We start from the raw sequence: 14,231 nt of genomic DNA on the forward strand, positions 1-14,231 counted from the left end.
AGTGAAGTTGGTGGACTGCCTTTCCAGTAAAGAGAAAGAGATGCAGGTATATGATAAGGATGGAGAAAGCAGCACATCAAGGAACACATCTTTGTCAGAAGCATCGCAACCCTCCAGTACATCCAGGTCTGCTAGTAGAGACGTGAGATTACAGGTTGAGCAGTCCGGCAGAGACAGGAGGAGGAGGAGTAGGAGGAGGACTGATGGAGGTGAAGGCAGTCAGGGTGCTGGGCCTCAAGTGGCCCCCTGCGTGGAGATCGAGCCTAGTTTGTAAAACTTTCCACTTGTATGATCTTAGTTGCATGAGCCGTTGTGACTGTCTGTGGTGTGACCTGACTGTAGATGTCATCTTTGTCATTTGTCATTTTCTCTCTCTTTGTGTACTTGTGTACTGGTCTCTAAACCTGTCTTCAGATCTCTTTCTATGGATTAGTCAGTTTTACTGTAGCATGCCAGTGTTAGTGGGTTGCTGGCCATTTTAATTGGTTTCTAGTTCTTGTAAAGTGCTAAGGAAGCCTGTCAATCTCGTGAGCCCACGCAGACACACAGTCCTAGCACAGCAATGAAGATGCCGCATGTTCAGTTTCATACGATACTGTGAATTCACGTTTGAACCTCTGCTGTAGCTGTAGAGACATTTAAATTGACCTCTTTATTTGGGATTCATTTGTTTCTGGTAAGATTATACTGTCAGAAGGTTTTAATGAAACATTTCTTGTTAGATTGATAGGATGCATTCTTCACAAATCTAACATCTTAAAACCACTGACATATTAATTGACTATATCAAAATATTTTATAACTCTTTTCTGAACAATGTCCCCCAACCTATAATTTGGATATGGCCAAAGTATGCCAGAATCTCCCTAAGACTTTTAATTCTCTTTGCTTGATCATAATAGGGTTGTCTGCTTTATTACTTTTCTAACTTCTCTGAATAACATACGTTTAAAAGATTTTCATGACTTTCCATTTTCTGCTCTCAGGCCCTCAGAGCCCCTGTGAAAGAACAGATTTGCGTATGGCTATTGTGGCGGATCATCTTGGTCTAAGTTGGACTGGTAAGAAATGACACCACCTAGAGGACAAAGTGTTACATAATCACCTCAGCACAAATATACTGTACTTGTTTTTATATCTGTAATGTATGTAAAGTAATTTATTAAAGTAATTTATATAACATTTTTAGGACTAAATGCAATTTTTTTTTCTCATTGTGTGCACATATGGCTTTGTCTTTTGTTGTTGGTTCTCAAAGCATCGGTGCTGCTGTGATCAGTAGGGTGTGCCGTCTGCAGTCACTGCAGTACTGCGCACATGTGTACGGGGGAGTGGTAAAGACAGAGGAGTTGTTAATCTATTTTTAATGTGTTGCAGAACTGGCCAGGGAAATGGAATTTTCGGTTGATGAGATAAATCACATCCGTGTGGAAAACCCCAACTCATTGACAGCTCAGAGTTTCATGCTATTAAAGAAATGGGTTAGCCGAGATGGTAAAAACGCTACAAGTAAGTATGCCTATGGACTACATATTTTCTGAATGAGGGTTAATCATATGGAAGGGAGAAGGGTTGGTAAAGTGTGGACAGGGACAGAGACTTCTGCATCCAAATAATTTTCTCAGCCATTATACAAGAAATAACTTTGTTTATAATTTCAAGGCATCATTTATTTTAGCTGATATGTGCAACCATGAAAATATTTTCTTTTCTCCTTTTAGCGGATGCCTTAACTGCAATCCTGACTAAGATCAATCGGTTGGATATTGTGACATTGCTGGAAGGGCCGATATTTGACTATGGTAACATTTCAGGCACAAGGTGTTTTGCAGATGATAGCGCAGTTTCCCAGGAGCAGGCTGATGGTAAAGTTTAGCCCCATCTACCTGAACTCTACTTCTCTATGTCTCTCACAAATCTGTAGATTCATAGAACCATCATGGCAAAACACTTATTGCTCTAAATTTAAGCCCAGTATAAACTTAAACTCAAGTTTAAGTTTAAATCTCAATCTTCCTTTCTAATCAGTTAGATTCACCAATTATCAACACTGTTATTTCCCAGCCTGGTATTGGACCAGTCAGGGATCAGTGTGAACATATATATATATTGAGTTATTATGATTGTATGTTTGTATGAAAGCATTAATGCATGCAGCTATGGGTGACACATGACATGACAAGATAATGCTGAATCAAAACTTAATCCCATCTCAATAATAGTTTAAATTACACAAGTTAAAAAATAAAAAATAAAATCACCATAGAGAAACAATTATGTGTAAACTGCAATATGAGTGATAATGATTCAGTCTCTTAGCCCTCTCACTCTAATTAAATACTTGTATATATCTGAATATTATGCAATAAGTTTAAATATTGTTTTTATACTTATAATCAGTGTCTATTCGTCAACAGCTTTGATAATGTATTCCGATTTTTACATTCTTTTTTTGTTTGTAATGTTCAGATTTTTTAAAGCTAGTTGGTTTGGTTCATGGTTTGAAACTCTTTAAGTGTGGGACCCCCGGATTTGCCTGGGAAAAATCCTGTCAGATCCAAGGCCACTAAAAAATGTGGGACATTTATTATTGTGCTCTATTGGAATATCTGCTAAGGCCTTATAATCTATTTGTGTGATGTATCTGATGGGTTTAAGATTTGGTTCATACAGGATTAAGATAAAGATTATGTTTATGTGTATACAAAGTATACTCCACAATACAATAGCAACTAGCTATTAGCAATAGTGCTCTAATTTTCTCTACTCTGTTTTCTCACTATACTTTCTGAGATATTAAACATACATGAAAACATAATAATATCCAACCTGCTTTTACAGCATGATTGCCTTAATGTTTCTCTCTGTGTGGTGCTAATGAATAATGATCATACAGTAGTTTGGAAGCTTTATCGATAGCATGGCTCTGGCTACTATGGAATGTCTGCTTGCTGTCAAGCTGCCTGATCCTTCAGTATCCCCGAACCTCTGAACCTTCCTGATAGAGTGTTTTTGCTTCAAATACAGACCAGCTGCTTCTCCACTGCCTACCAACTCTTTCATAGCAACAATTTTGCCTCATTTCAAAGCGTAGCTCTGTAGCATAGTTTCTCTTTCTGTGCTGGTGTAAATCAGTGCTAGCTCTTGCTACAGCTCTTCACTCATGCTATGGTAACTCACTCTGTTATTAACATTGCATTCTTATCTTCATACAGCAAAATCATCCTCATAAGTCTTATGTTTCTAACACTGTTCAACATCTTATCTTGTCTTGCTCCATTTTTCTGCAACCTGGTGTCCATGATAGTTTCTACTGCCCCTACTTCATCCATATCCTTTGTATCTCCTGTCCCTAAAGAGTTGACCAAACAATCTCAGTCTGTTTCCTCTTCCTCATCATCATCACCCATCTTTCTCCATTTACGTCAGGACCCCACTGTTCCAGAACTTTATATTTAGTGTTGTAATTATCTGCCTTTGAAAATTACATGGTGAACTATAAGATATCAATAACTATACTAATTATACTATATGTTGCTTACCTTTATGGTATACTTGTAATGGAATATTCTGGGTTCACTTATTTTCTATCGGCCATCTTGGGTACCCTTTCGACTACCACAGAAAATAACTTTTCCTTCAGTTTGTTTGTGAAAACAAACTTACAATAATCCATATACAATAGGAGTCTGTGGGGCAAGTGTACCACAAGGTTTAACAGGTGAAATATGAAGCTTGTATTTTTGCTAAATCACTTAAATGTATTGTTAAGTAAAAATGTTTGTTATTTGAGTTGTAAAGTTATCTAAATTTTACGGTGGGACTACTCTAGTTGGAGGAACTTCTGCAAATAACCCAGAATATTCCTTAAAATCCATACAGTTAGGGCATATTAAATTCAGAAGACCACCCTAACACGACATGCTCCTCCATGACATTTTCAAAGGCCTCTGTCATAACATCTGTTGCTGTGGCCTTGTGCACTAGTGCTGTTCGTCTCCATCTCACTGTGTTGTATCACTCAGGTTACCACAACATTGAGCTGGAGCTCAAGAGTCCCTCAGAGCTGACCTATGAGCCCCCTACCCCTCTTCGCCAGGATGATTTCTTTAGTGAGGACAGTAGGCTAAACTTCCCCTTTAGTGCCCCTGTTAGACCCAGTGAACTGTCCTTGCCAACCACTAGTGGCTCAGTGTCTACAGATGCCAAGCCGCCTACTGTCATGGCAGAGGACACCTCTATTGGAGGTCGAGAGTCTGTTAGCCAAGAGGATGGGTCAGCTGAAGATGACCTTGGTGTCAGCCATGAATCTGTTGCCCCCTCAAAACAACGTGACAGTGAGGGAACCTCCAAAGAATCAGATGTCTTCCCAAACTGGTCAGTAAAAGAGCAGCAGGAACCTAAGATGCCTGTTTGTGCCTCAGCCAGTGAAGCTCCTGGAGAGAGTGGAAAGTCTGGGTTTGATGAAGAGATGACCCAAGAGAAGATAAAGTCTCTCTTGGAGAACATTAAGTTTGAGGAAGGCTCAGAGGATGAGGAGATGACTGATGAGAGGCTGCAAGCAATCCTCTCCCAAGTGCAGCAAGCAGAAAAAGACATGTCTTCAATTTCAGGTCTGCAGAGTGAGATATCCGGTGCAAACTTGAAGACGGCAACTTCTGGCCAAGGACTGGGGGCTGATAAACAAGGGCAAAGAGAGTTCAGGTACCGTGACCTCTATTAACAAACTGTAGTCATCTTATTCCACAAGCTCAGCAGGTTAGGTATCAATCAAGTAATGTATTTTAAACTTCAATGCATCCACAGCCAAGAGCCAATGTCCTCAACACCTGGAGTGCAAGCTGAGAAGCAAAATGGAGAACATCTAGTACTCCAAGCCCAAGCTGTCTTATCACCAGACGCCAGTGAGTCTTTCAGCAAACCAAAGGGCAAAGCAAGGAAAGACTCTGGACGAGAGGAAGTGAGCAGTGAGGCTCTGGAGGACAGAGGACCAAACCACAGGGAGGAGGTTTCCGAGCCTAAAGTCCAGGTACAGTGTTCTTTAAGAGACCTTGAAAAAATGACACCAATGCCCTGTAGATAGTCTAAGATAGATAAACCAAGTTTGTAACCAAGCATGCACTCACATGGCTCAGGGTGTCTCGATCTGCCCGTTTGTCCAGAACTAAGTACACTGCCCAGGGATTCAGCTATTTCTTTTGGCCTCTTCTTTTGTGAAAGTTCCAATCCACTGTAAACATTTTCACTTTATTATTTTACTACAAATATCACTAGGCCTTCTCTGGTCTCTGAAGTCTCAAGGTGCAACGAAGATGCACACTAAACAACGTAAATATTACCAAAAAGATGTTGGTTGCAGCAATACCAGCTAAGGCAGAATGTGCAACCTTGTAATCGTGTCACGGGTAATTAAGTATTCAATGTCCTAGTATTTAGTAGATCAAGACTTTTGCAAGTACCTGAATCACACCATAGGGAATTAGGAAGTGGATTGAGACACACCCTCAATACTCATAGTAATTCAGGGAACTTCTAACGATATTTCTTTTAAAAAGTACATTTTTATGTACTTTTTTAAAAGTTCTGACTGAAATCATACCAGATGGGCTAACAGACCTAGATAATGGTAGCTTGGCTTATTCCAGCATGTATACCCATTTAATTAGACTACGATTGCCCTTGGTATTTTACGCTTGATGTATGATGTGCATTGTATTTAATACTTGAATTACTTGAATTACTTGATTACGCATCAAAGCTATCCTGTATACGTGGACAGACTGTTGCTCGACTATGCAAAAAAAACGAAACACTTTAGATTGATTATAACTGCACATGTAAACGCAAATATGTTCTCCATTGAAAGAAATGATACCATTATCAAGGCTGGGTCACCATCAATTCTTGAGATTTGTAACTTGAAGAACATGTCTGAAGCATTTCATATGAGCTTGATTGCTCATTCACTGCTGTAATGTGCTGACCTGACTCTAGCAGGAAGCACGTAGAGATAATGAATACAGCTCTGATGAAGAAGAGACTGTCACCACCAGAGTGTATCGGCGGAGAGTGATTCTGAAGGTACTATGAGTGGAACTCACTCTTGTAGTTTTGGGCCGGGTTGTGTGCTACAAAATTTGCGTGGGCTTAAGTCTGTGTGCTAAGAAGGATTGAAGTGATTAGCACACTGCCACTTTTCATGAAGAAGTTGCTGTGATTTCTGAAGTGTTTATGCCTCTCTTGTCATCTGTTTTTCTTTCTTTCGTCTTTTAATTTTCTTCTTTATTTTTATTAAAGATAGGGTAGGCTATTTTGGAGCGGCTAGCTATATCAAGCCTTGAAAGCATTAGATCCCACCCTCCCTTCAGAGTGCTCTTCAAAGCCACGCCTCCTTCAAAACATATGAATGCGCTCAGCTGAGTCTGCAAAACGTCACAACAGACAGTGTTAAATTACCTTGTAGCAAGGTTTGTTAATCAGGGAAGAAGGAGGCAGGAACCAGCGAACGTTAAAACACTTTAATCATAAACAAACACAAAATGAAAGTAAAGCGGCAGCCCCTCACGGACGACTGCTGCATTCAAATATAATAAAACAACGTAAAATAGTCCATGCCTGGTCCTCTCTCTTTCACTGTCATTGCTCCTCCTTTCATGCTCCCAAAGCTCCTCTGTGAGAAACTCAAGTGCGGCACGCAGGTTACACTCATTAACACTCAGGCCACCGGCCTCGCACTGTTCCCACGGCTCTTGGCTTCGTCCTGCTTGCCACAGACCTCATGTCTCAAAGGACATTACATTACAATAATAATGGACGTAAACAACTGAACGAACTCTGACTTGTACCACCTGACTGTTACTGATTCATTTTTATAGTGTTGCCTTAGAAATGCATAAATCCGAGTCTGAAGACGTGAACCGCTCAGAGTAGAACATCATGGGTGATCACTCCATCTATTAATTACTGTAATTCTGGCGTGAACACAGCATAAGCTTGTTGTTTTGGTTCTGTAAAAGGTGGCTACTGTTTGTTTGCGGCACTCTGGTAGGACATCCTATCATTGCATTTGGACCGAATGAAATAAAAGGACGGACATTTTTGGGTACTGAGACTTCCACAGAAGATATATGTTAAAAGATATATATATATTTGACCACTTCTATTATTGATTGCTATCAGGAGTTTCAACCAGTATAACAAAAAGCTTTTATGTAAAACATTGCCTACCCTACCTTTAATTTAATGTGCTTGCTAAAGCATCACTACTAATACTTCATATTGATATTAAGCTTCGCTACATATTGATACCTCATTTTGTGCATCTTGATTTTACAGATTTGGTTTTAACCAAACCAAATTTTAAAAACATTGATTATATATATATATATATATATATATATATATATATATATATATAAAAACTTGGCTGGATTTACAGGATTAATTTAAAGAGTGGTGTTTTTGGCATGTCATTTGAAAGATAAGCCAGCATAAGACAATTAGCTCATGCTGTTTCCTTTTTGTGTTTTTTGCCTGCTTTTTGCCTGTAGTGATGACGTTGTCATCAGCATGTTTGGTTTGAATCTTTATATTTTCTTACACCAAAATACATCTCTCTCTTTTTTTTAGCCAAATGAAATTGAAATTACATCGCTTTCTAAATGTCCTCACAGACCCTGTGTGTGTGCGTGTCTGAGTCAAAGATCAAAACAAAGTAAAGAATCTGAAATGTCTCATCATGCATCCCACCTCTGTAGGGTGATCAGGCCAAAAACATCCCTGGTGAGACAGTGACAGAGGAGCAGTACACGGACGAAGATGGAAACATAGTCACCAGAAAAGTAATGTCCATGCCCACCCCTAGCAGTGTCCCCATCTCCTCACTTTACCACATCTGTTCTCTTCCCACTGTCCCCGTGTCGGTATAAACCAGTACCATGAGTCGTGACTTTACCCCCTTCTCTAGGTCACCCGTAAGGTGGTTCATCGCACAGCTGCTTTTGAGGAGAAAGGCAGGAGAAAGCGTGGGAAGCGTTCCCGGCAGGCCAGTAGGGCCGAGCAGGAGGAGGAGGGGGGCCCCGGGCCCCACAGAGTGCACACTGAGGTTGGATTCGTGTGCAGTGCTGATGCTAATGCTAGTGCAGGCCTACATTGTGCAAAACATGTGTTGTATGAGGAATCTAACCCAAGATTTTGGTTTGACGTGGCTTCATTAATGGGAAAACTGATCTGTGTTGATTGATATGCTGTGTTCTCTTGCTGTGAGCGTGCAGCCACGCAGTTTTAATGTTGTTCCCACACAGAACAAAAAACATTCAGAAGAGAAAGCAGACTCAAAAAAGAATCAGCGAAACAGTTTCAGCTGGAGTCCATCCGCATGTCCATTGATTTTCAGCTGAAGCTGAAACTATGCTGATTAAATTAGGCTGCATTCTAAAACAAATGAAAGTGAAAAATAAATGCCTTTCCAGACATAAAGAAGGCCATAGAGGCCATGCATTAACATGTTTTAGGATTTTTTCTCATGAGCATGACTTACTTTTCATAATAAAAGCTACAGGTATCTTGACAAAGCTAGTTTATCTTGAGTTATCTCACAAAAACAAATTAACCAAAAATATAACAGTATTGCATGGCACATCTATAGTTCAGTCATGAAACTGAACTAGGCTGATTGGCCTCTTGTGTCCTGCAGCCAATGAGATTGCTTGCTCAACAAGCAATCTCTGTCTCCTGTCCACCAGTAAGCTGGTGTGTGGTGGGCGTTCTAGAGCAATATGGCTGCCGTCGTATCATCCAGGTGGATGCTGCACATTGGTGGTGGTTAAGGAGATTCCCCCTTCTATGTAAAGCGCTTTGAGTGCCGAGAAAAGCGCTATATAAATGTAATGAATTAATTAACATTTAAATTGTTTTAAATTATTTTCTGTAGTCTAGTCCTCAGAGTTCCTCCGAAACCCTCTACCTCCCCCAGCTCCACCTGCCTACATCTGCTGCGGGATATATATTAATTATACAATATATATTAAATATTTATTATAAATATACAGTCTTTTTTATTATAATTTAAAAATAATGAAATTAGTTTTTTTTTATACAAAATATAGACATGTATTTGTATAAAAATTTCTTTGTAAAGAATGACACTGACTAAACCTAAGACTGACTGCACAGGTGGTGTTTCTGCTCATGTGGCTGTTAGTTCTATAAAACAAAAAAATTTGAGGGCACATTGTTGATGTGTCCTGTGGCTGCGATTTAATTGATTTCTTTTATAGAGTTTGCTTGTGGTACCATGGATGGGCATTGGAAACAGTAACCCTGCAGACACTGTGTTGTATGACAACTCTTTTAGAGTCATCTCTAACATGCTTTATCTATCTCTGTCATTTCAGACTGGAGGAGGAGTGAAGGGCAAAAAGAAGGAAGGAAGACAAAGGGAGGAAAAGGGTCAATCGTAACAGTTGTGCTCTTTTTGGTAAGCCCATAGGCATACAACTAGAAAGGTCAGTGGAAGTCAATGAGTAGAAAGCAGAGCAGTGTAGAATCCTGCCCGATCAGGCGGTAGATTTGTGTGTAGTCATCAACACAATAGTCACCAGAGAAATGTGCTTTGTTACAGCGATTTTTCCAGCAGACCGCAGCCCACTGATGACACGCAGACACAGCAAATTAGTCCATGCAGTTGTTCTCTTACTGATAGCACTGTGTCTAGAGCTCTAGACCAAGACAAAGTGTTTTGAAGGGTCATTTGGGTCTTGCGTTGTGAATTCGCACATTGACTTGACATCTAATGTCAACATGAAATTTAATTAATGAAACTTTTTTTTTTTTGTTAACTATAAGGTTTGCTTCAATTTAATTACTGGCCAAGAAACAGTGCAGGATCATAAATATTTTGTTGTGGATTTTACTTCATAATATTTATTTGTTCTACTCTTTCCAAATCCTAAAGCTTTTTTTTTTCCAAGATTAAATTCGATTTTGAATCTACTGTATTCTCAGATGTTTGGAAATTTCCGCTTCCCGCATATTTTCATTTTCTTTGTGAAAAATATATATATTTTTATTTTTTATCTTTAGATTTTGAGGTGAAATTCAGAATTTTGAATGCGCCTTTGCAATGTATATCAAAAGGCATTTCTTAAAGGGATAGTTTGCCTAAAATTGAAAATGATGCTTGCTTGAGCACCCAGCATATGGGGAAGTGTGATCAAAATGTTCTTGGTTATCGTATTATGTCACTTCTACAAAAAATATAATTTCTTTCTTTTTGTCCTGTATGTCACTGTGTTTCAGATTTGAAAGTGTTTCGAAACCATTTTCCTGGGAGAAAGGTCACTGGAAACGCGTACACAAGGTCAGGGGATGAGGAACGTGTGTCTGCAGCTTTCATAAAAACAAATGGTTTTCAGCCAGACGACTTTTGATTTCGCATGAGCATGAAAAAAAAAAACGTGTTTCTGTCAATAATGGCTAATGGTCGAGAAGACATTGTTGGTGCGACGTTTCAATCGACTGGGGTGGGGCGTCCGATGCGAGACGCTCCATGGCAGCGCTCAAGCACTTCCGTGACCAAAGAGGCCACGAAACATATTGCTGGTTGACAGAAATGGAGAGACTTGTTTGAATCACCTTCAACACTCGCCTTACATTTTTTTCCTCTCGGACCCATAATGTCGGGGTGTATAATGCTGTTGGATCTTAGGATGTATATAAATGACACTGTATAAATTCGAAAGTGGGTCACAATATTGTTAATGCACTGGCAAGTGTGTAGGAATGAACTACCAATTCTGATTCCAATTTTAAGGGAACGCTTCACATGCACTTGTATAATTATTAGCAGAAAATGTTTGTAAATGAAAAAAGCCAGCTTGATTTTAACAACTGATATTTCTTTTAAACCTACTGCGGCTCTCAGTGGTACGGACATTGGAGCAGCTGTAGTTTTGTTCAAAGATTTCTTCAGAGTACTAATATTTTCATGCATGTGAATCACTTTATTTTGATTTTTTTAAACGGCATAACACACAAGAGAAGGGGGAATGATGTTCTGTACGTGTACACTCACAGCCTTGCTAATGCTTACCTTTTTTTGTTGTTTTTTTAACAAAGATGACAGTATCACACCACCACTGACTCATTGTTCAGCTTCACTAAAATACACTGTGTCCCGTCACATCACAGCGCCGGTTTCCCTATGCAGTTACAGATAGTGACAGTTACTGAAATCCGAATGCTCACCGGAATGCGTCATGTGGACTGCCGTGATGCACTTTTAACTGTTCTCGTGTGTGTTGGCTCGAAGATGTAGAAGTCTTTCTGTCAGCCTGTCATTTGTAATCATTCTAGCAGTGTTTTACTACTTTTCAAGGCTGCTGTGGTTTTGGGGGAAATTTTACTCTGGTTTCGGTGCATTATTGAGAAATCACCCAAGCATTAATGGATGATAAATCTGGTAACAAACATATGTATGAAAAAAAAAGCATACACTGGATGATCAAATTAATTATTTAAGCTTATAATAAATTGTGTTCAAACCCTCAATGTGTTTTCTTTCTTTTCCAACATTAACATTTACATGGGGGAATCTCATAATGAAAGTCATGTCTAGGGCATATTCATCCCTAAAACAAAAGAAACATAAGATATTGACATAAAATATTATTCTCATTATAATTAAGCACATTTCCCCCACACATTCCTCATTAGTGTAAAGCAGTAAAAACAATCATCCTGTCCAGTGTTTTATTATTGTACAAATGTAGCCCTATATCATAATGATTACATAGAATTATACTGTACAAATACTGTATACTTTACAATTTGTTTGATCTTTTTTCTTTACAGTAGGCACTCAACATTTGATGAAGTGTGGACAAAATGGTCTTGGTTGACATAATGTCTTAAAACATAAATGTTCTTAAAAGTAGACGACTTGGATTAAACTGCTTGATTTGGATTACTTTTAAAATCTCTTTAAAGCTTGAATATTTTGGTTCTGTGACTTTCAAAGGATGGACAAAAATGACAGAATATAAAAAGTGTGTGTGTGTGTGTGTCCCGAAGATAAACGGAAGGAATAAAATGAGGGTAAGTTATTGATGACAGAATGTTCGGGTGAAGTAACCCTTAAATTACATATTACCAAAGAAATAATATTTCAGCAGTGTTCAGCTTCCTTTGGCAGTCTCAACTAGTGAAATTTGGATTCAACAGTCAGAAATTGCATTGGCTTGCAGTTCATACTATTTAGAATGCAAGATTTGTTTGGAATGTTGGTTACATGGAATACTCAGCTAAACATTTGACAGACTATTTAAAGGTGAACTAAGTAACTTTTTTACCTTAACCGAACAGCTTTGGAGTCATTGTTATGTTTATATTACTGATTTCGTGTTGAATGGTGGTCGTCTCGCACCCCCCTGGTGCCTGTGAGCCGCAAAACCACCCTTGCAACTTTGGGCCGGCGGCCGCCGGCCTCAGTGTTAGGAAGTATCGTGTGATATCAGGTCTCGCGAGGTAACGAATTGCTTTACGGCAAAAAAAAACATAAAACAGATCTGATAAAATGAGCATCAAACAGAAATAACCCGGCGCTGTATACATGTGGTGTTCGAGACGCACATACAATACAGACTGCCGACAGTTAAACAGGGCGCGCGCAGCTCTTAAAGGGGCCATACCTTATTTCAACTCGTTACAGCGTCCATCCTACTGAACAGGTACCGGTGTACAGGGGGAGGGGATCCGGCCGTGAGTGCGAGCCATCTCTGCGTGAGTGCTATTCACGACAGTACAAGTACTCCACAGCGACTCTAGGGGTCGCTGTTTGACAAAAACGGAATTCCTACTTAGTGCTGCTTTAATTAAAAATAATAATACTTGGCAGGCCAACAATGGGCTATATGCACGCATAACTTCCGCGTTTGATGCAAGGATGCTCTTGCGTTTCCGGTTGGGAAGATTTAAAGCGGAGGAAAACCGAGGAAAACGGGATTATGGCAGAGTCTTCAAAATTTACTGTCCTCTCGTCTTTGAAACGAAACTTTAATACGTTTAGATGTAATTTTATATATAGTTGTGTTTATTTAATATAATAAACAAAGAAGGATAAACAAAACGAGGGGTGTCTGTTTTGTCTGTTTTTGTGACTAACGTTTCTTTAGTATAGCAATAGAGTATAAAAACCAATATAAATTCTCGGTATAGCATTGGACTCTACGATCGGCGGAAGTAATCGAGCATCCTTAGACCTTCACCGGAAATACCGCCGTGCATAGAGCCCATTGTCTTCCTGCAGGTGGAGCTTTTTATATTATAAAAATATATTTTTTGAATGTAATATTTTAGTAATTGATTAAACTGATACTAAACATACAAATAGACATGTGTGCCACAATAATCTTTAGAAATATATATATTTTTAAATCTGGCTAAATCTGATCAGCTGAGAAAATGAGCAGCTTGCACATGATTACACTGTCTGTGCTGCTTCAGCAAACGTCTAAGAAACAATTTACGCCTGTTTAGGGATATTATGAGCCTTTGAACAAAAAAAGTTAAAAGAGCAGAATTATTGTTGAGCCCAATCGTGCCTGAATTCAAGCCCCACACATTTCCAGAACTAACCGTTTGAACGAACCGATTCTATGGGGTTAGAATTGTTGCATTATTCCAAATAAATAGATTGAGATTCACAAATAAATGCAAAAAAATATATTCACAAAAATTAATACAATTCACAAATAAATTAAATGAGATTTGCAAATAAAAAAAATATTTACAAATGTGTTTTGTCACAAACCTTGTCACAAACCAAAAAATGTTTCAAAAATCCACAAATGTGTGCAGGGGATCTACAAATGCACAGGAAGCGATTCACAAATGCATAGAAAGTGATTCACAAATGCACGGAAGCGATCCACAAATTAATGCCATGCAGGCAGAGTTGTGTTTGTGACATAATTATTTATGACAACAATTTGTGACATAAAACACAATTATTTGCAAATCTCATTTTATTTATTTGTGAATTTTATGAATTTTTGTGAAACTTTTAACATTTATTTGTGGATTTTAATCTATTTATTTGTGAATTTGAATATTTTTTGTGAACGTGAACGTGCAAAACTAAGGGGAAGGGGTAAGACAGAGAATTGGGATTCAGCCTTATTTGGCAATCTCAATCTATTTATTTGGAATAATGCAACAATTCTAACCCCATG

General features: G+C 38.8%; 1 protein-coding gene across 37 annotated transcripts in view; it reads left to right on the forward strand.

Moving 5' to 3' along the window:
• The window catches only part of ank3b (ankyrin 3b), a 187,860-nt gene extending 176,310 nt beyond the window's left edge, over positions 1-11,550 (forward strand). For 31 of the 37 annotated variants that reach the window (XM_056245887.1, XM_056245883.1, XM_056245893.1 and 28 more), the window contains 10 exons: positions 987-1,061; positions 1,378-1,509; positions 1,722-1,865; positions 4,026-4,704; positions 4,807-5,029; positions 5,995-6,081; positions 7,758-7,841; positions 7,967-8,104; positions 9,396-9,478; positions 10,300-11,550. In XM_056245887.1, coding sequence (XP_056101862.1) covers positions 987-1,061; positions 1,378-1,509; positions 1,722-1,865; positions 4,026-4,704; positions 4,807-5,029; positions 5,995-6,081; positions 7,758-7,841; positions 7,967-8,104; positions 9,396-9,461 — 1,628 coding nt within the window. In that variant the 3' untranslated portion in view covers positions 9,462-9,478; positions 10,300-11,550. The remainder of the gene's footprint in view (positions 1-986; positions 1,062-1,377; positions 1,510-1,721; positions 1,866-4,025; positions 4,705-4,806; positions 5,030-5,994; positions 6,082-7,757; positions 7,842-7,966; positions 8,105-9,395; positions 9,479-10,299) is intronic. The other 6 variants (XM_056245903.1, XM_056245885.1, XM_056245904.1 and 3 more) reach the window with 6 other exon arrangements.
• The last annotated feature ends 2,681 nt before the right edge of the window (positions 11,551-14,231 follow it).

This window comes from Rhinichthys klamathensis, unplaced genomic scaffold (genome assembly GCF_029890125.1).
Source record: "Rhinichthys klamathensis goyatoka isolate OS25496 unplaced genomic scaffold, OSU_Roscu_1.1 h1tg000035l_1, whole genome shotgun sequence".
Classification (NCBI taxonomy): Eukaryota; Metazoa; Chordata; class Actinopteri; order Cypriniformes; family Leuciscidae; genus Rhinichthys; species Rhinichthys klamathensis.